General features: G+C 47.3%; 7 protein-coding genes across 7 annotated transcripts; 2 read left to right on the forward strand and 5 right to left on the reverse strand.

Moving 5' to 3' along the window:
• Window positions 1-822: 822 nt before the first annotated feature.
• On the reverse strand, window positions 823-1,891 carry N7487_005778 (uncharacterized protein; the record flags this gene model as incomplete). Its single annotated transcript, XM_056873525.1, has 3 exons — window positions 823-1,436; window positions 1,515-1,758; window positions 1,823-1,891. The coding sequence occupies 3 exons, from the start codon at window positions 1,889-1,891 to the stop codon at window positions 823-825; spliced, it is 927 nt and encodes a 308-aa protein (XP_056731245.1).
• A 562-nt stretch (window positions 1,892-2,453) lies between these two features.
• N7487_005779 (aldehyde dehydrogenase family protein) lies at window positions 2,454-4,023 on the reverse strand (the record flags this gene model as incomplete). Its single annotated transcript, XM_056873526.1, has 4 exons — window positions 2,454-2,604; window positions 2,664-2,929; window positions 2,968-3,547; window positions 3,607-4,023. The coding sequence occupies 4 exons, from the start codon at window positions 4,021-4,023 to the stop codon at window positions 2,491-2,493; spliced, it is 1,377 nt and encodes a 458-aa protein (XP_056731246.1). The 3' UTR covers window positions 2,454-2,490.
• A 160-nt stretch (window positions 4,024-4,183) lies between these two features.
• On the reverse strand, window positions 4,184-7,006 carry N7487_005780 (DUF323 domain protein; the record flags this gene model as incomplete). The annotated part of the gene is made up of 7 exons (XM_056873527.1): window positions 4,184-4,250; window positions 4,304-4,385; window positions 4,439-4,665; window positions 4,717-5,614; window positions 5,675-5,890; window positions 5,946-6,625; window positions 6,708-7,006. The coding sequence occupies 7 exons, from the start codon at window positions 7,004-7,006 to the stop codon at window positions 4,184-4,186; spliced, it is 2,469 nt and encodes an 822-aa protein (XP_056731247.1).
• A 1,048-nt stretch (window positions 7,007-8,054) lies between these two features.
• Window positions 8,055-8,882, forward strand: N7487_005781 (uncharacterized protein; the record flags this gene model as incomplete). The annotated part of the gene is made up of 1 exon (XM_056873528.1): window positions 8,055-8,882. One exon carries the CDS (start codon window positions 8,055-8,057, stop codon window positions 8,880-8,882), a length of 828 nt encoding a protein of 275 aa, XP_056731248.1.
• Window positions 8,883-9,926: 1,044 nt separating this feature from the next.
• N7487_005782 (uncharacterized protein) lies at window positions 9,927-11,722 on the forward strand (the record flags this gene model as incomplete). The annotated part of the gene is made up of 2 exons (XM_056873529.1): window positions 9,927-11,287; window positions 11,593-11,722. The coding sequence occupies 2 exons, from the start codon at window positions 9,927-9,929 to the stop codon at window positions 11,720-11,722; spliced, it is 1,491 nt and encodes a 496-aa protein (XP_056731249.1).
• Window positions 11,723-11,988: 266 nt separating this feature from the next.
• N7487_005783 (inorganic phosphate transporter) lies at window positions 11,989-13,914 on the reverse strand (the record flags this gene model as incomplete). Its single annotated transcript, XM_056873530.1, has 3 exons — window positions 11,989-12,281; window positions 12,343-13,773; window positions 13,836-13,914. 3 exons carry the CDS (start codon window positions 13,912-13,914, stop codon window positions 11,989-11,991), a joined length of 1,803 nt encoding a protein of 600 aa, XP_056731250.1.
• A 3,423-nt stretch (window positions 13,915-17,337) lies between these two features.
• On the reverse strand, window positions 17,338-20,670 carry N7487_005784 (uncharacterized protein; the record flags this gene model as incomplete). The annotated part of the gene is made up of 4 exons (XM_056873531.1): window positions 17,338-17,623; window positions 17,676-18,058; window positions 18,123-20,479; window positions 20,640-20,670. The coding sequence occupies 4 exons, from the start codon at window positions 20,668-20,670 to the stop codon at window positions 17,338-17,340; spliced, it is 3,057 nt and encodes a 1,018-aa protein (XP_056731251.1).
• Between the last annotated feature and the right edge of the window lie 263 nt (window positions 20,671-20,933).

Raw genomic sequence — 20,933 nt, forward strand, 5'->3', positions numbered from 1 at the left:
GTAATGGGGCTGAAATATATTTTTGCTACACCACTTCATTTTACTTTAAAACTAACAAGGACTCTGCTCCATTTAGGACATTCGTAAAGTGACCACTGCTTGATATCTCAGAGTGAGATGAAGTGTTACTGTTGTGTGTGGGAACTCATCATCTCGTATAATAAAAAAATCGAGTCCAATAACAGCAAAAAAAGGCATCCTCCAAAGTAGATCCTACCTACTTTGGATGCGCAAAAAGAGATGACCGACGCAGGGATCGAACCTGCAATCTCTTGATTCGTAGTCAAGCGCCTTGCCATTGGGCCAGCCGGCCGTGCTGTTATGGTGTCTTTGCTGAAATGTGCGCTATAGGGCAATGGAAAAGTGGGACCAATCCTAAATGCGAATTGAAACCCATCAGGGTCGATTTATTTGATTTAAGTAAGCGTAAGTGGAGTCTTTGGCCAATATATATCATTTTATATAGTAATTTAACTTAAAATAACGTCTAAATTGCTCCTTTTATCTCACTTTTGAGAAACTGCATCAGCACGTGAGATCACGTTAGGTTGTCAAGCCGTGAATGGTGCCTCAGGCTCCTCGGCACCAATTTATTGGGAAAGGGGAAGGCATTCCACTCTACGATTGCGTTCATCTGTCACCTGGATATATTTCATGTCTGTCTGTTTATGTGCTAGAAAACAATGGCTACTACACTAGACAGATACCCTGGCAAGCATTAGAACGACTCGTTGAGGAAGGTCTAGTTAATAACACGAAAACGACTAACTGCACGCCCTTCTAGAACTAGGAGGGTAGGCCGTGATATGATCGAGCAAATATCTAGTCGAGCGGCACATACTCGCCGCCTCCATACCAGAGCCGGCCTCTCCGAATGACTAGACCCTCTTGTCCAACAATCCATTCACCCCCCTCCCTCATGGCACCCTCTTTGGGCCAATACTCATTTTCTAACTTTTGGTTAATCTCGCCAATTTTATCTATCAACAGCTTGACACGCGAATGATCTACTGTCTCTGTTCCATCTGATCCCTTGACCACAAACCCATCCTGAGATATGAACCTTGCGATAGTGAGATGTGCCGAGGGAACAATATAACGCGAAGCAACAGGGACCTTGGTTTGTCGGACCATATCAAAGACATCTCGGCGAAGATGGTGGTATGTGTAGTGCTCGTTATCGCTACTAGATTCCGCTTCTAGGCACTCACCAGCAGCCGGAACAAAGCTGAGCGCCAGTGCAGCGGAATCAAAGCTTACCATAGGCTTGATGAGGCGTGTAGGGCGGCTGCGTGGGTATGCTGCAATATCCGCAGATGTGACATCTTTGGATGACAAGAGGGTCTGGACAAGTCCTTCAATTTGCTCTTCCGTCAGAGAATGCGCGGCTTCCAAGACAGTTATGTGAAGGTTCTCAAGAGGCATGAGCCAGAGTGCTATAGCCACCCATATTAGCCACATAAACGCCTAAAGGGGAAGTACCGAGTCAGGGGATTGTATATTGGTGAACTTACAAGGAGAAATGCTCTTCAGTTCATTTTGAATGAAGCCTATCAGGTCGCGAACTTGAGGTGAAGGTCTGGCCCAAATGACAAGACAGTTTCGAGGATCGACAAATCCGTCCTCCTTTCCAGGGCCATCAAGTCGCTTCAAAATCTCGTCAAGAGACCAGCCAGGAAAGCTGTCGGCTAAGATCTTTGCACTTTGCTGGCTATTACGAGCCACTCGGTGGTTCTCATATCGAGATTGTAGTATTGCCTATTATTAGGCCAAAAAAGGGTTAAGCATCTGGTCTTATCTCATAGTTCTTGCATACACTCACCGAATCATCGTTTGCCTCCGCAATTAAGGTCTGGAAGGGGTTGTCATCTGACAATAGGACTGGCATCATGAGGAGCACCTTGAGATCTAGTCGAGTTTGTTAAAAGGTCAATTGAGAACAAGGGTGGGAAGTGAGTCAACTACAACCTTGGCAGTTGGCAGGCTAAAAATACACATATAATTTAAGGACCAAAGCTGAAACAGGCTAAAATAGCCGACAAAAGGCAAATCCCGCTAGTTTGTTACAAACTTAGAGCATCGGGCCCGAGATGACAGTGTACGAAGTGGTACCATTGACAAGCAAATTTGAAATGCAAGCATATGGATAGTGAAGCCTTGAAAATAGTACTGCAAAAAAGGAGATCATTGAGGGTTGTGCCTTAGGCCGGTAGGACCTGAGCTCCCCTGAACTACTGAATAAACCAAGCCCGAGCGGAGCTGCAGAGCCTCGGCTGTCCGTAGATATGGCCCATCTAGGTTAAACTGTGCAAGGCTCTTATGGCTGTAAAAGAATACATCCCCACTTAGGCTATACGGACGCGTGGCAGGAGAAAATGAATGTGCATAGGTCGACAAGGTAACATATGTAGTCATGACTTCGTACAGATTGATGCAATAAATCTCCTTCTCCTGACGAAAAGAAAATGAACTCATCTCACATGCACATGTTTATTTGGGGTAATCCTTGATGTGGTGGCTTTTCAGTTTGACAAATTGCTCAAAACCGAATCGACTGAGGGTAACACCACGGCCAGAGTTCTTCCAGCCTGTCCAGGCGAGATCCTATAGGGTACTTTGGTTAGCGAACGGTGATAATAGTAGATGGGAAGAGCCGAACTTACAGGGCTAGGGTAGTCAGATCGGTTGACGAAAACAGTACCAGCCTCGACACGTTCAACCAGCTTCTCGGCCGCTGCAACATCCTTGCTCCAAACACTGGCGGTGAGACCGAAGTCGCTATCGTTCATCAAACGAACAGCCTCGTCATCACCGGAGACTTTCATTACAGGAATAATAGGCCCAAATGTTTCATCCCTCATCACAGCCATATCATGATTAGTGCCGGTCAGCAGTGTAGGCTTAACATAATTTCCATTCGGGGGAAGTTCTCAAAGGTCTCATTTGCAGGAGTCTCGTTCTTCGCACCCTTCTGCACGGCATCCTCGATGTGTGCGAGAATGGCCTCCTTTGCACGCTTAGAGACGACAGGTCCAATTTGGGTCTTGGGGTCGGAAGGCTCGCCAACACGGTAGTTGCTCAGGACCTTCTTCACCTCGGCAATGAAACCATCGTAGACCTTCTCGTGGACATAGACACGCTCGATTGCGCAGCAGCTCTGTCCGCTATTGAAGATAGCGCCATCCACGACTTCCTCGGCGGCCCAGGCGAGATCAACATCATCTCTTACGTAGGCCGGATCCTTGCCACCAAGTTCTAGACCAACATTCACAATCCGATCGGCGGCTGCCTTTTGCACTGCCAGGCCACCAGCTTCGGAACCAGTGAAACAGATATGGTTCACCAGCGGAGACCGCACCAGGGTCTCGATAAATGTAAAAGATCCGGAGTGGAAGAATTGAAGCACATTTTCGGGAAGACCAGCCGCAGCAAAAGCAGAGGCAAATTGTTCCACGATTGTTGGAGTCTGAGGGGAGGGCTTGAGAATAACAGCGTTTCCAGCGAGGATGGCGGGAATCAAGCTGTTGACAAGGGTGAGGTAGGGGTACTATATATCGATTTATCAGCATCTGCAAGTATACCAATATCTTCACGGATTGGACTCACGTTCCATGGGAAGATAACCAGCGCTACACCGACAGGCGAACGCTTTATATACCGTCTGAATCCCTTCTCTTCCTCTCCAGCCACAATTCCTTGCTCGCCTAGCACGGAGGCGCTAATGCGGACCAAGTAACGACTACGCTTGATGGCGGTCGCGACTTCAACACCGGTGTAAGCGATGGGCCGGCCCATCTGCTCAGTAATCTCGCGTGCCAATTCATCCTTCTTTTCTTCCAAGATGTCAAGAGCACGTTCCACGATTTGCTGCCTTTGTTCCAAAGTTGTGGACTGTGAGAATGACCGGAAAGCTGCTTGGGCGGCCACAGGGATCTGTTTCAACTCCTCCGATGAGACACCGGTGCGGGTGACAACAGGCTCATTGGTGGCGGGGGAAATCGTTGAAATTGTTTCCAGTGACATCGTGCAATGTATTTATGATTCAACTAATGAAGAGAAAACAAGGAATTGGAGAAGATGTTGGGGAAGGGATGAGGGGCAGTCACGTTACGGCTCCCCGCGGTTTATCTCTTATCGTGAAAAATGAGGTCATCGTCATGCAGCACTTGACATTGCTCAAGCTCTATATATCTCTAACTAGACGTGCACCCGCCCATGTATAGCGGTAGTTATGCTGGTACCAATTGACACTAAAATGTGTTAGTTGGTCTAGTTTGCTGAATATCATGTGGCCTATACTCACAAAGTAGTCCGGCCAGCAATTCGAGGCAGAGTAGCCCAGGAGCCCCCGAGAACGATATTGTGTTTTCCATCAAAGAAATCCGCTGTTGAGGTAAATTAGTTTAGGTTCGGTTTTAATGCTTAAGGTATCACTCACATGTGTATCCAGGGTAGATGTCCATAGGTTTGAAGCCATCGTGCGGCATCAAGGGCGTGCTAGTCCATTCCCAAACACCTCCCATTTCACCCTGACCAGCTAACTGATCCCCATTGGGCGTGACAGGAACAGGGTGCCAGTTATTGAAGCCAACATTGCAACCAGTGAGATCACGGAAAACAGTCTGATTAGTAGAGTGGGCTTTGCTGAACCCATTGACCCCATTCCTATTTTATAAGTTAGGATCTGCTATATCATAACTAAGATTATTTTCATACCTTTGGCCATTCGTGATTCGATCACTCTTGAGTTGGTCAGAGTAGTGATATATGCTCCTGGTCTCTTCAAATGTGGGGATCCTGCATTTCATGTGCTTTGCATAGCTCGCTACTTCATCATAGGAAGCAACCAATGGCCAATCTTGTGCAACTTCAAGAGCCACAGGTCCAAACACAGTTCGAACCGTGACATCCTCAAGAGAAAATCCTGCAGGACTGGAGCTCGAACCGGCCTGGGCGCCTGAGGAACTGATGCCCTTGGAAACGAGATTGCCTTGGCCTGGGTTAAACACCCAAGACGCAGGATATGTTTGAATACCCTTATCCTGTATGTACTTGGCATATTCACCATTGGTGATGGGTCTTGCTTGAGCTTCGAAGGCATGCACAGTAACCTTTCTTTGAGGTTTCTCGTTGTCCCATCCAAAAGAGTCATTTGGCATGACTTCTTCATTGGAGTCATCCAGTCCAATTTCGATGGTCTGCTGTGGAATTCTAAACCACTTGTTTGGCTTTTCGTCTCTCTTCGCTTGGCGGCTGATTTTTTCAAAGTTCGGGCGATCAACACCTGTGGGAGGCAGAGTTCTATCACTCTGGAGCAGCATGTAGAGGAAAGTCTCGAGATGCATTGCTTCGTGCTCGTAGCCAAGCCAAAGTGCCTCTCCAAGAGTACGGTCCTGTGGCGCATATCCCTCTTGTAGGATTGAGAGCGCACGGTTTCGTACTCTGTCTTGGTAGTCCAGAATTTCGTCCAGTGGCGGCCACTCATCGGGTATTTCGCTGTGGCTGTGGCATTGCCGTGGGTCTTCGACGTCCGGATCAATTCCGCGCTCAAAAATTAGTTTATAATGACTAGGCTCGGTAAGTTCCTCCTGCAAAGCACGCGCCAAATGAATATCTGGGTTCCAGCATGATTAGCAATGAACATGATAAGCAACGTTGAACATCGGAGACACACCGAAAAATGTCGGAATGTGGCCAAGATAAAAGATCAGCTCATTTCGGAGTTTGATCGGCTTGGACAAGAGCTCCTCGTAAGGGACCATGGTTCTAGTCGCGAGATCCCACGCAGTCCACAGAGACTGAAAGTTGTCGATACTCGGGATCGGTTGGGCTGCATATTTCGAAGGGTCCATAGACACATCAAGCGCAGCGGGTGATAGCAGATGAAGGTCTGTTTAAAGTCAGCAAATCTGCCATGACGATTCGATTAAAAGATCGAAGCTCACGATAATCATCCGTCAAATTTCCAAATTCGACCTGGGAAATGAGGTTTGCATTGCGCCAGAGCTCATCTCGTTCGTTGCGACCGTACTTCCATGCCTCTTCAAAGATGAGCTTCTCTCCTTTGGGAATATTGATCCCATTGATGACCACATCAACTCTCGGAACATAAAATGCTTGATGCCGTCCCTCAGTGGCATCGTACTCGGTCAAGATCTCCCATTCGTCAGCCTTGAAGGCCTCGAAGCCAAGAACCCTGTTGGCATGCAAAAGGCCATTCTCATAGAATTGGCGAGTAATGCCTTTAGTATCATTGTAAGCCTTGAACACCTTTTCTGGATTCTTGCATGCATCCAATCCAATAAGCATGAAATCGGACGGGCCCAATAGCTTGGAAAAACCACCAAGAAATTCCGCAGCACCCGGAGGACTAAAATTGCCCATGGATGATCCCATTGACAAGACCATGGTCGGTCGCTTCCGATTTTCTGGGCTTTTCAGCCAGCCGACAGCATCATCGTACGTTCCGTGGAGTCCATGGAATCCTACATGGACGAAGCTTTCGGGAGAGATTTCAGAGAATGTACGCTGTAACTCCACCAATGAAAGGTCCAAAGCATAGTAATCCACTTTCTTTTCAGTCCGTTCACACTCACGAAGTAGAATCTCGATCTTGCGCAGGTTTCTAAAAAGAATAATCGTCAGAATTTAGGATAAACTCCTCCTAGCGCGCGATGCGGCAGATGCAGGGTGTACGGGTAACAGACCCACTGCCGAGCTCCACCAACTGTGCATTTTCTGGAATGCGTGCGACTATCCTCTTCGCATGTTTTGTCAAGATCTCGATCTCCGTATTGGTAAGATAGTATTCATCCAAGTAAGTGATCTCCTCGAAGAGCTTCAATCCTTTGGTGTCGTAGAGTAGAAGGGTTGGGAATGTGCGCGGTCTGCCTGCTGGTGGGTCCAGATTCTTGTAGATATCATCCACCAGGGAGAATTCCATATCATCCTGGTGGATATTCACGATTTCAACCGTGTCGATGTTTCTAAGCAGGGTAGGAGACATGACTGCGAATACGTCAATGTCGGTTCAGAAGTGGAAGCAGAAAAAAAAAGGTAGAGGGTTGATCTCAGGCATTTGCCAAGTGAAACCAACCTTGGGGAAGTGGAAGAGGTCAGCGTACCTGCTAAACAAATCTCTATGACAAATTATTACGGGTGACGTCCACGGGCCGGAGGATATATGACGACTTGGTCTATAAGAGAATAGGGAAATAAATGAGAGAAAATAAATGAGAGGGGAAAAAATTACTACATAGGAGGCCTCGGGGATTCTACGCACACTTTATAACTGTGAGGTTCCAGCCTCTAACCCGGTTTTGTAAACATGTTTGCAACAACACCCCCGCAAGTCTAGATTTATGGGCTGACTCTGTAAGTGGATTACTCTGGGAGGATCTGTAGTATCAGATTGGACAGCGCAGACTAGACAAACAATTGACTCACCCTAATGCGCATTTTGCATCGGCGTCGGAGTAAGACTATACACTATTCTACTACACACTCTACAGCTAACATACTTTGGGTATCTCTACCAACCACAGTTCCGAATCAGTTGTGGATGTGCCCGGATATACCTCGATTAATTTAGCGGCATGCCCGTGGTCTTACTCTTCCACTTTGTATGGTTGCATCTTGCTGCTCGAGGTGCTTTAGACACGGAGTAGATGTGGGGCTACAGAGATAGGTGATGTCAGAAGTGGCAGTTTGCTGCATTTGTAAAGTTTGTTCTGTTTGTGTTTGTTATGTTTGTATGTTTGCAAGTTTTGTTTGATTTGCATGTTGTTAGGAGCCCCACTTTTCCAAGGGAGTCCACGGATGTGTTGCCAGTCTATGTTTAGTAAAGATTTCAAATCATGTTTTATTTTTTGACTCCATTAGTACAATGAAATTATTTTCAAAGAAACAATTATTTCTTTCATCAGTATGGTGGAATCCTCCTTTAGAAGCCACCCCGGCAACATCTCGATGGACGAGTATATAAACCCTGAAAGAATCATCCCAAACGAACTATTCATCAGCTTGAAAACATTACAAGATATTCCCAGTCCAAAATGGCCCAAATAACCAACATTTTTCGACGTCTGCGCAAGGGTATCAAGTCCCGACAGTCAACCTCGGAGGGCGCATACACCAAACTTGCCGAGCTAGAACAAGAACTATCTCGAGCCATCAATGCAATGTACGACCTTCAGATGCGGCTCGCAGAGCATGATTTTATGCTCGCACACACCACCTCAAGTAACCCCATTCTTGTCATTCTCCCTTTTCAATTTAATTCCCACTCCCTATCTGACAATCCTAGAACAATTTCACCAACAGAAATAACCCCAACCTCGATCAATGATATCTGGCTCTGTGAATACAGTGGCTCATTACTGATAGACGCAGAAGAGCGGTGGCAATGCGATGAGCCAGAGCTTGCAATGGAGCTTGCCTCACAGGTCATTAACCAAAACCCCTTTCTGTGCGAACTTGATGAGATGCGATGTCGACTATTTATCGCTGCTGTTCAACATTATCTTTGCCGATATGAAGATTCCATGATGAGCCTAGAGACGGTTATGCAAATTAACACGTGCTATGCTGTATTAAACAACCCAGAATCTAGCATTATCGCCGGCATTACTTATTTTATCAAAGGAATGAACCTCATGAAACTTGAAAGGTTCCCAGAGGCTTATGCATCGCTCACTCGAGCACTACATATACCGGGCTACAGCGAAAAGGCCCGCGAGGTCCAAAAGCAGGCTATCATTGGGTTTACTTGCATAGAGGCCGCTGAGTTTGACCCCTCTCCGGCAGCGTCCACCAACGCATTATTAAACTGGGAAGATAGTGAAAAATACAAACAATTTCTAAAGGACTCTCTATTGGGTTGATGTTGCTACCTCGGTATTTCCTCCGGTTCGTTTATTGATATATATGACTCTCACGATAAGCAAGCTGGCTCGTGTCTAGTTTGTTTGCAGTCAGACAGTAGTCCGGGAAAGAAGGTTCCAGAAATAAGTTGAGAATTAGGTTTGAAAGGGGGACTTGCAAGAGTTATGTTGCTTGGGGTAGTATGTGAGGAGGGCATGGTGCCCGGGGCGGCTTAATATAGTACTTGAGCGCTTTGTGCTGTCACTTATTCTTTGATTTTAGTATTACGGTTCTCCAAGCTTCGTGATTTGTTCTCCCTGAGTGACGGCAAAAATATATGAACATTTTGTAAGGGGATATCTTGTTGTGATGTCCTCAAGCTGATGAATAGTGCTTGAGCAAAAATAATCCAATAAGAAACATCCACAATTTGAATTTCACTTTCGAGTAAACTGTGACAGAGAAAACTTTGTCTATATTATCTCCAAACGTAATCGGCTTACCTGCCACAGTTGTATCTACCCAAAGCACAACGTATGTGTATTTTGACAGAGCCAAAACACCTCTAGGGCTAGGTGGGGAATAGTTACTTAGTGCTAAATACACAGCCATGAAACTCATTTTACTGGTTTCTTTCTCAACTTGTATAAAGCAAGCCAAGAGATGCACAAAGCGAATAGGGTAGTACATATCTAGGCGGCGTTTCGGTTTCAGCGAGGCTAACAATAGGATTGGGAGAAACAAAGGAAAGAACGATCCAAGTCTCGGTATCCCTTTTCAGACAAATGTCTTTGTCTCGAATTGTCTTCAAATTCTTTGCTCTTTTGAACGCGTTTGTTGTCTTTCTTGTCAACGCGTCTGCAAAGTACATAAGGGTCACTGTTGATCGCTTGGTCACTGTCTTCCTCCACCAACGCCCAAAATACCAATATTCTTTTCCGTCTCTTTTATCTGACAGAAATTCTTGGATCATTGCAAGATTACCAGCAATCCCGTCGCATCTATTTCACGAATTTGCCAAGATCAACCCTCAAGACCCTGCTAGGGAAAACAGTATTTCGATCATGCCCAACAACTTGCCCCCCGCGAGCAATGAGAGGAGCTCCTGGCAGACCACACTTCCTCTATCATCTCAAGAAGAGAAAGAGCTCATACTAGAAGCCCGCGCTTTGCGAGAAGAAAAGCTCAAGGCTCTGGCAGACGTCATCAACAGCATGTCCGTCGAGGTGACTGACAGAGATATCCTCCATATGTACTATCGCGTCGAGGTTGGCTCTTATCTCTTGCCAGCTTCGGCCTTCATCGCCAACGAAAATCCCTCTGGAGCTGAGGTTATGATCAAGCTCGCCAGGGAATCTGCAAATAAATCCAAAAATCCGCTCCTCGTTGCCAAGTGTGAGTTTTGGATGGGTCGAGTTGAGTTTTTGCGCGGAAACATGCGCAAAGCTCATGAGCACTTCGTGAAGGCGAACCCTTGCGCCATGGATCCGAAGGAAGGTGTTGAATGCCAGGACCTGAGCTTTTATTTGGATGTTACCAGGCATGGAATTAGTGAGCATACTCGGGCTGTAAGACTACGTGCTCACGAGGAGGCTATCGCGGCGCACGCGAAATTCGACAAGACTGCGAACAACTCTGTTTCCACCGAAGATAAACGCAAGCGGCCATTGAGGACTTGGAAGGGGGCTCTCGTCAAACTACAACTACCTTTGATCAAGCAACGTCCACTTACTAAAATCAGAAAGCCCCGGTGTAGGGTGCCAATTCTACGAAAAGTGGGCGAGAAGAATCTCCAGCAAGGGATAGATACCGAGACAAGCTCCAAAAATGAGGCTCTTGGAAAAGTCCTTGCAGAAGAGCTTGGGTACGAGTCTTGGAGTGATTCTGAAGATAACACCGATACCGAGACTGAGGATGAATCTGATGACGACCCCAGCGAAGGCCCTGCAGACGGTACAGATGATACCACAGATGAAAACACACCAAACTCTCCAGGTGCCCCTGATGAAACCCAACAGCCAGAGCCCTCCATTGACACGACCACAGCTCTGGTCAACCGTCCGACTGATCAATCCGCGTACGAAATGCCCAAGCCAGGATCGGCCCGGGCCCGGTTCAGACAAGAATGTTTTCAGATGGGCCTCACATCAGTACTCAACGCAGAACCTTACGAGCGTCCGAAAGAACCATTTGTATTTGGAATCCCCCACGAACGTACGAAGCAGACCGAGTTCCGGCTCGGTTTTTTCAAGGTTGGCCTGACAAAACGGTGCCGCCCAATGTCCATTTTTCCGAAACAGGATGGTGAAATCACAATTTCTCCAGAAGAATGGAAATCCATCGAACAGGATGCTCGTCAAAAGATTGTGACTTATGATTACTTGCGAAGGGAGAGATATGAATTGGTCAAGGTTGCTGAGGAGATGTAAGTTTGGGGTTGATTCAGAATTGCAGACATGGACCAAAATATGTTCCGGAAATATATGTACGAATTGTTTAGTTCGAATATTTTCTTTCATCTTTCATCTTTCTTCCTTTGATCCTGGATCTTCTAATATGGTATTAAGTAAAGTAGTCAAGTTTGATAAAGTAATAATCAAATCGGATAATACAATTCATCTCTAGAGGATGTTCTTGTTCCAACTTGAAAGATGAGAGAAGTATGGTATACGGGAATGGGATTCAGTGATAATGTCAATATTGGCCGTGTCTTCCATCAATTGGCCCAAGTGGTCGAGCAGTTTCCTGGTCTAGCGGTTATGATTTTCCGTTAACAAATGCGATTAGCATATGTTCCGGAAAGGTTCTGGGTTCGATTCCCAGGGAAACTATTTTTTTGATTTTGCATTTTTGTTCTTAAATTCATCTTGATTAGAGAGAGGCACTTGGTTTCTCATTTGTTTTTAAACTTAATAGTGAAACATTGGAGATTTTCAATTAAGTGGTCTGAATTCAATGTCTTCTATTTGCAATGTTGTATGCCAATGCCACCACTGGCTATAAACTTTTTGTGTCTGAATGATTTTGATTGACTGTCCAAACTCTAAGTGGTATTTCAAAAAAAGAATTATATAAAATATGTGCGCTGTCAAAAATGTGCAACATGAAACCAAAAATGCCAAATCTCTAAACGGTGAGGAAATGGGGGGCGTTCAGGATCAAACCCATCAGGCATCCACCAATGGTACCAGCAATGGGAATGGTCATGATCCAAGCGGCCAACAAAAGGCCAACACGCTGCCAGTTGACAGCCTTGTAAGTTCCGTTGCACAGTCCAACACCGACGGTAGCGCCAGTGATGCACATGGAGGTGGAAACGGGCAGGGAGTACTGCGAGAAAACCAGAACTGTGAGGGCAGCACCCATCTCCATGGAGGAACCGCGGGATGGGGAGTGGTAGGTGATCTTGTTACCCATGACTAAGTGCATAGTTAGTAAAAATGAAAATTAGAAAAAAGGAAAGAGGAATGGAGTGCTTACCCTTCATGATGTTGTATCCGTAAGTGCAAAGACCGATGGAAATGCAAATGGCCAGGACAGCAAGCTGCCAGATGGGCACGGGGGACTTGGATGCAGCGGGGGTACCGGTGGACCAGGCAGAGTAGATGGCAGCCCAGGGGCCGACGGAGTTACCGATATCATTGGCACCGTGAGCGAAGGAAGCAGTGCAGGCAGTGATAATCTGAATGAAAGAGTATGTATGCTCGACCTCGTTGGGGTACTTCTCGGCGTTGGCATAGACACGCTTCATGCGCTCACCCTCCGGTGTACCCTCGTTACCGCTCTGGGCAGTGTGGATATCGTAGTGGAAACCGTAAAGAAGACCGACAGTGATGATGGCCGGGATGCGCTTGGCCATGCGCGCCATGTTGCGGAATTCGTAGATCTCACCGGGGCCCATGGGGTTGTCGCGGAGAAGGCGCATAGCCCAACCAATAGGTCCACGGCTTTGAAGGAGCTTGGCGTTGTGACGGTCGTCAGACTGGGCCATGAGTTCACGGTAGGTGAGTTGATTGGCCTCGAGTCTTTCGAAGGATTGCTCTGTAGTAGAGCCTGGGAGGGAGGCAACGCCGGCTTTGGGCTCCTTCTCGTCGATAGGCAGCTGAGGCTCAGGGTACTCGGGTTGATCTTGAACCACAGCGTAGTCGGGGACCTTGGCAACCTCGGAATCGGTAGGAACAGGACGACTGAAGAGAAGAGGGCCTTGGATGACCATCCACCACTTCACACTGGAGTCCCTCTTGATAACGCGGGCGTGAAGGAAAGGAACGAAGAAGATAGCAGACAAAAGGCAGACACCGCCACCAGTGCCCATAGTGACAGCAGCAACGTACCAGCCGGGCTTCTTGTTCAGACCCAGGTTGGGAGAACCCTTGTACACAATGGAGAGCGTGCAAATGGTGGCAGCGACCAAGAAGAAGAAAGGAGCACTCCAGACGGCCCAGGAGATGGGGTTTCTCCGCACATGAACGAGGTACTTGATCAGCATGAAGATAATAGCACCAAAGCAGCCGGAAATGACAGGAGCCATGCCGAGACCAGCGAAGATGGCACCAAGACCCTTGCCATCGTTCCAGCCCCACTGAACCTGGGAAGCACCAACAGTTGCAACACCGACACCAGCGACAGCAGAGATGAGAGAGTAGGTGGAGGAGACGTGGGCGGAGTTTTTGGTACACCACATCACCCATGAGGATGCAGCGGCAAGGGCACATGTGAAGGCGAGCATTTGAACGCCGGCATTGCCTTGGAAGGCCGAGTTGGGGATGATACCGTTCTTGATGGTATCAGCGGTACGAGCACCGACAGCGACGGCTCCGACGAACTCGAAAATGGTACCGAGGACCATAGCCTGGCGGTAGGAGATGGAGCGGGAGGAGACACTGGTAGCCCAAGAGTTGGCAACATCGTCTATGAAAATCCAAAGGTTAGTTGAGGTCAACAAGTAGAAGATAGGCTCTGTGGCTACTCACTTGCACCGTTGTTGAATGCATCAAGCATAGCAAACAACGTGCCGATGGCAAAGATGTAATCGTACTGGTGGAGATACATCTTGATAGCTTATATCAAATCAAATGATATAGTGATACCAAGTCAATTGAAAGCTTAGTTCTGAACTTTCAGTTGCACGGATGAGGAAGAGAAACAAAGACCAAGGCGAGAAGAGTGCCTTTTATGTATGCATGGAAGATTCTAAAGGTTGGTACGGGCCCCTCTGCTCCTCTATGCACGACAAGCTCTGGTGGCAAGCGTTCCACGCCCAGGAGAACTTCCCGTTTGGGTAATTCTGACCACACGTGCTGGTCCTACTCGCAATGGTAGCCCATGAATCATCGTTCGTGGACTTGGCAAAAAGTAAATGTAACAAGGCCTGGCCAAGAGGGAAAATAGCACATTTCCGCAAGCTTGTGGTCTCAAGCAAATTGGACAAGGCCTTGGCAACGACTGGGCGGAACTTTTTTACATTGAGATATACTATGGAATGCGTCCAGATGAGGTATAGATCTAGTGGGATTCAGTGGAAAAGACATCTGATTGGCTGTAGCGACACAGCCATTGGATGGTTGCGGCTCTTGGCGGGGGTGGGGGCGTACGACCCACCTCTACCTATGAGAGCACAGTAAATCTACACGTGGGTGTATAAGAGGCCCATCCCCGGAGTGTCTTTGGAGGTCTCTCGCATGGCTCGTTTCTATTCTAGAAACCACCTGGGCACTTCTTGACTTTCTCTAACCTTTGCTGGTTTCACTCTTGCCAAGACGGTGGGTCGGACACTCCGAGGCGAGCGCACGTGCCCTCAATGGAGGAATTTGTTCTTTTTCAAGGTTGACAGTCAGCAATTGGTAGCGAGGAGAAGGATAAGAAAAAAGAGATCAGAGAATTATCTCTCAGTTTGGTTCGTCAGTTCCAAGGTTTTTGCCCCAGACAACCAAAGTCATGGTTGAGTAATAGAGCAATTTGCCCACGTGCAATGTACATGGATAGTACGACACTACGGAGTACATAGCACGCATTAGGCATAACGGAAAGTTGCAATGGGATTAATAATATGAGATAACTGATGCGGGAATTTCTCGCATGCTTTCGCCCCGCTCGTTAGAGGCGTTCGCACCTGTTCAATACTAATATCTTGGCAATTTAACCAGGGGCTCGTATGACCGCTAAGCTCGCCCAAAGCACGAATCAATCGCATTGATCTATCCCCGAGGAGCCTTCTTAGGTAAACGATATCTCATTTCTGTCTAGTCAGAACTTGTTCTTTTGGAAGTTACTCCCCGAAGCTCGTGTGGTGTGGTGGTGTGCACCAACCTGGTTCTCTAAATGGATGTATCCGACAGCTGGCCGACCTCAGCAATGTTTTTCGCCACGGTGGGTTCTAGGAATTTCCTCGAGAGGAACAGAGCAGGGCGTTCAGATGGCAAAAATCTTTTGGCCAGTCTCAATAGAAGAAGCGGGCAAACCGAACAGTCACTCATTGGCTAGATCCTGATAGAACGGTGGAAAGAATGTCAAGACTGCGCTTGTCACGAATTCCAGCACATAAAAGCATTGATGTTTGGATTAACCATTAGCTCAGTAGACACCGAGCAAAGATACTTCACCACACTCTCGTCTACCGGTACGGGGGTCTCCCAACATCGACGTGAACCGTATCATCAAATCGAAGCTCCCTATTGTTGACGCTCCAATTTGTCCCCCAGTCCACATCGAATGTTGTCTCATGGACATCATCATATACGTCAAATATACGCTTCTTTGCGGACCGAGGAATCGACTCGAGACCAATTGTCCCCATATTATTTCAGTCACTGTGATGCATCGTCGAATACGAGCCTTACTCAATACTCCAAACAATGCTCGCAACACTGGGATGGAAACAGTGAGAATGGCGGAACTAACTTCCATGGTAGACCACACCATCACAACAGAGAAATAGAAAACTCCGTCATCCAAGCGTTGGAGGGCAACTATCATGGACAGACACCATTCGGAGAATCGACGTCCTATATTCTGTGAGTTAACAGACAACGACTGGGATAGAGGAAGATGCTTACACAACCGCAATATATAGATGGAGATTAGCTCCTTCATCTCGCTCAGTGCTGACGAAGAAAAAGACAAGAGAACCTACAAATTTCCCACACAAAGCACAAGCGAGCCACAAACGATAGTGAGCACAGAAGTCGAAACGAATACCGGAGCCCATACATCCGCCCCTTGTGCTGTCCCAAAGAACAGCGAGAGGAACATACCGCTGAGCGATGATGAGTGTCTGCGCGACATACAAAACTGTCGTGAAAGCGAAAGTTGGGGATAGAGGGTAAATCGTGGCATTTAATCCAGACGAGGACAGAAGGCGATACCGGAGATATGACACGGCCACATATGAACATGTACGCGAGTTAAGCTGTGGCAAGCCATTTGTACATGTGTGCAAAGACTTCCGGGTTGTTCCTCAATGCTGTGAGATGCTGACTGGAGCCACAATGAGCGATCATTAGTCAACCCCAGGGGCTATCCAGCCGACCAACTATATGGATTTCCAGTTCCTAAGAGCTTGCCAGTGATCAGATCCTACGCCTATCGACCTGTGCGATCACGATAGTGAGACCATCCATCCCGGCTCATGGATCAGATACCCCTCGAGCATCCAGGCCAACCAGAACGACAACCAATGCCGATAATCGCCAGTTGGAGGCGATCTCCGCTAAAACGGCCGAATATTCAGAAGAGGATACCATGCTCAAAAGAATATACGAAGAATTGATTTCATTTTCTAGAAAATGAAATTGAGGGCGAACATATGTCTCTTGAGTCTGTCTTAATGTGGCTCTCCAAGCGCGGCCCCACAAGGAATCCGCCAACACCAATGCATCTCACATTCACCAGCTTAGATTGATACAAGACAGCAAAAAATAAGGACTAGTACAGTGAGTTATGTTTTATAAGTTGTGAACGGTTTCCTTACTTGTGTCCAGATTTCCCCTAGTCGTGTCATATGGTGGGATGAGTATGGCCGGTAGATATCTCCTGGAAGTAGTAAGACTAACCGCAAGGCATCTATACCTATTGGTATTTGTTTTAATGCTGACACTACCTCTAGGTGATTCTCAGTATCAACACATGGGTCTTTCATCCCAATTCACATATCTCCGGCGAGCAGCAGATTCAACCCAGACCGTTGGCTTCAACAAAGACGAGTTATGTCGACCGATTTCCCATCCATGTGTGGATTGATAAGACCTATTGTAATGGAGAGCTGGGTACGACCAATGCTTCGGCCGCAGCCTTGCTCAATTTGAGCAACTCAAACTAATGGGAACCTTGATAAGGGACTACGGTATTGAGCAAGTGAATGCTAGAAAGGAGTGGGTATTAAGAAGCCAGTTTACAACTATTCCGTCTGAATGGCCATGCAATATTCAAAGACGCTCGCGCGATTGATCGAGAAAAGAAAAGGAAAAGAAAGGGAGATCACCGACGGCATAAGCGGTCCCATAGCCTCCCCATGCCTGCCATTGGTTTCTCAACAACAACATTGGGGATAGCTTGCAGAAGGAATCCGATGGGAATAGATATTGCACCAAGGACGATGGAATATGCCCATTGATCGCCAGTCAACTTCGTGATTGAGAATGCCCGCCCGCCGACGAACATAATCAGGATCTGAGCTCCCATCATGATACAGGTGATTGCTATGAAGAGCCAGTTATGATGGATCCCTTCGATTAGGTTAAATGATCGCTCAATTTGTCGATTGCTGTATTGGTGTTAGCAAGAGAAGAAAAAAACCGAAGGCAATCTCAACATACTTGTACATGTTGAATATTTGCATCCAGACATAGGTGTTGAAAACAGCAGTCTGTAACTGTGATGTTTGAAGGGCACTGTGGTAGGAGAATATAGAAGAGCCCGCGAAGTATAAAACGAGTGTTACTACCATCTGATACACAGATTGGCCAATGATCATCTTCCACATCGTAGGGGTAATCAAAGGTGTAGATGTTGGCTCAGGTTTGCGGTCAAGGATCCGGCGAGGAGGGGGGTCGGTTGCTAGCGCCAGAGCTGCCAGAGTGTCTTGGAAGAGGTTTACCCACATGAGCTGCACTGGTGTAAGAACTGACTCTTGCGATGAGTTGGCTACCGCAGAGACAAATGCTAGGCCCACGGAGGTGAAGGTGATGGTGATTTGGAACTGGAAAAAGCATATTAGTCTGACCGGCCATCTATACTCCTTGTTGATAGAGCCTCTAGTTTACCTGCAAAAATTTCTTGACGGCATCGCTGACTGCTCTTCCCCACATGATAGCCTTAACAATTGAAGAAAATGTATCATCCATCAGGACAATGGAGGAAGCCTCACGAGCAATTTCAGTGCCGGATATTCCCATCGAGAACCCGATATCAGCAGCTGCAAGGGCAGGGGCATCATTGGTACCGTCTCCAGTGACAGCAACAACTCTTCCAAGATCCTTTAGACGCTGGACCAGAACACGCTTATCATCTGGACGAGATCGAGCAAGGACCTTGAGGCGTGGAACTAGCTCCTTTTGCAGTGATTCATCCATCGCACGGAATTTGCTGCCTTCCATCACAAGATCATCTGGACTGTTAATGATCCCGCATTCTTCTGCAATGGCTCTTGCCGTTAAAAGGTTATCACCGGTAACCATGCGCACAGTTAGACCTGCTTTATGACTGGTCTCCACAGCACCCCGAGCATCGGCCCGGAGAGGGTCTCGTAGACCCAAAATTCCATGAAAGGTAAGCTCTTTCATCAGCTCCTCGAAGTCGATAGTTTCCTCCTCGCCTCTAAAAGGCAGCTCTTCTACATCACGGAAGCAAATCGCAATTGTGCGCAAGGACCGTGAGGCGTACCGAGATATTGTCTGGAGTATTTGTTCAACAACATCATCCGTGATTGGAGCAGTACTAAGCCCTTGAATTGGCTGTGAAATTGTGGCCACACATTTCTTAAGGAGAATCTCAGGAGCACCCTTCACATATGATCGATACAACCCGCTACCCAGTTTGACAACCGTGATCATGTATTTGCGAGAAGCGTCAAAAGGCAAAAGATCCACAACTTCCGCACTGGCACGATCAAAGTCAAGCTGACCTAGCTCGAGATAGTCCTGGGAAAATCTCAATAAGGCTGCCTCTGTTTGGGACCCAAGAAATTGCCGACCCCCGTCATACTGGCTTTCAATTGCGGTCGAGTTGACCGCGATAGATTGCCTCAAAAGCGATCTTGATTGACCTGAGAGACGACCCATGCACTTTGCCACAGATAAAGAATTTTCTTCATCCAAAATATCTGGACTGCTAGCTCGATCGGTAAATTGTGAGGTAGCACCGAAGAAACCTGCGACAACAGTCATCTCATTCTGTGTCAACGTTCCCGTCTTGTCGGAGCAGATATCTGTGGCTTGTCCCATCGTTTCGCACGCTCGGAGCTGTCGAACCAAGTTGTTATCTCTCATCATTCGAGTAGTGGCGAATGACAACGCAAGTGTAACTGCCAAAGGAAGTCCTTCGGGGACTGCGATCACAACGACAGTCAAGGCCAGAATGAAGACATTCAAAAATGATTGCCCCTTTTCCGAGGCGGATTCAGCGCTATTCCGGAGGCCGACACAGAATTTTATGAACAAGATTACGAACAGCACAAGCGCCGCAAGTGCACCAAAGCGGGCGATATTCTTTGCAAGAACGCTGAGCCGTACTTGAAGCGGTGTGAACCCTGGATCGGTGTCGAGAGAGAGGAGGATTCTTCCATAGCTTGATTTGGTGCCCGTAGCCAAGACGAGGTATGCACCGACGCCTTCCACGACCTTGGTATGAGAGAGAATGAAGGGATCGATCTCATGAGAGCCATTAGGAAGGTTTGTATCGATAGCGCTTTTATCGACCGGATCAGACTCGCCAGTTGCCGAGGACTCATCGCATTTGACCTGATGACCCCTTATCAACACTCCATCGGCAGGTACGATATCCCCCGGGCTGATGTGGACAATATCACCAACAACAACCTCAGAGATGGGAACGTCATGAACCCTCGCGGATCGAAGGACCCAAACATTGCGATCTTGCTGTTTCTTGTTGAGTTTCCGGAACTTGTACTCCTTTTGATAGTCATTCGCAGCACCGGCGAGAGTAATGACGACGATAGCGACGAGGATGGCAACACCCTCCACCCATTCAACGGGTGGGTTATTAGCAGTATGTTTAGTTCCGAATGTCTGATATAGCCCCAAAGCAAGCGATATAATAGCAGCGCCAGTTAGAAGGAACAGGACGTGGTCGTTGTAGGCTGCCCACATCAGTGACAGGAAGCTGGGGGATTGCTTTATGGGTAGGCGATTGTCCCCAAAGAATTTCCTTCTGTCGATGAATGCATCGTCATCGAACTCTGCCGGGATAGGAAGTTTAGGGATGGGGACCTTTTCTGTTGGCGCAGTGCTTGTAGTACTTCCAGCGACATTCACAGGAGCACCTAGGTAGGTCTCGTCCAGGCTCAGACCGGAGTGAACGTCGGTTCGCAGTCCTTCCTCCAAACCTTTTACCCCACCGAGGGCACGCAACCCCTGGACATCTTTGGATTGTACAAGGTCGCCTAATGTGTCAGGATCAAGGGAAAAAGCCGAAGAAAAAGTCGCTTGGGTGGGTTGTTCCGTGACATGTTTTGATCGCGGTTTCTTTTGGGTATCGTCAGTAAGATGAATTTCTAGGCCTCACCACTGATGAACTTACTATTCGCGACCAAAAAGACATACGAGGCCCATTGGGCCCTAAAGTTGGCGTCATTTCATGAAAAATGTCATTGGGAGAGTTGGATGGGATAAATCAGAAAGGACATCTGAAAAAGTGCACATGTGCTCTGGCGAAATACAAATACGTGTAAAAGGGGAAGGAGTTGTAAAATACAGCTTGGCGTATTTCGGGAGATTTAGATGTGGAATCCCTCGTAGTTAGGTCAACTGGTCTATTGTAACTATATTGATATTTATTCGGAGATTACGACACAGGATATCAGAGTATCATAACTTGATATTCAAAGAGCATATGTA

The sequence above is a fragment of the Penicillium crustosum genome (genome assembly GCF_028827405.1).
Source record: "Penicillium crustosum strain IBT 35664 chromosome Unknown utg000002l_segment0_segment0, whole genome shotgun sequence".
In the NCBI taxonomy this organism is placed as follows: Eukaryota; Fungi; Ascomycota; class Eurotiomycetes; order Eurotiales; family Aspergillaceae; genus Penicillium; species Penicillium crustosum.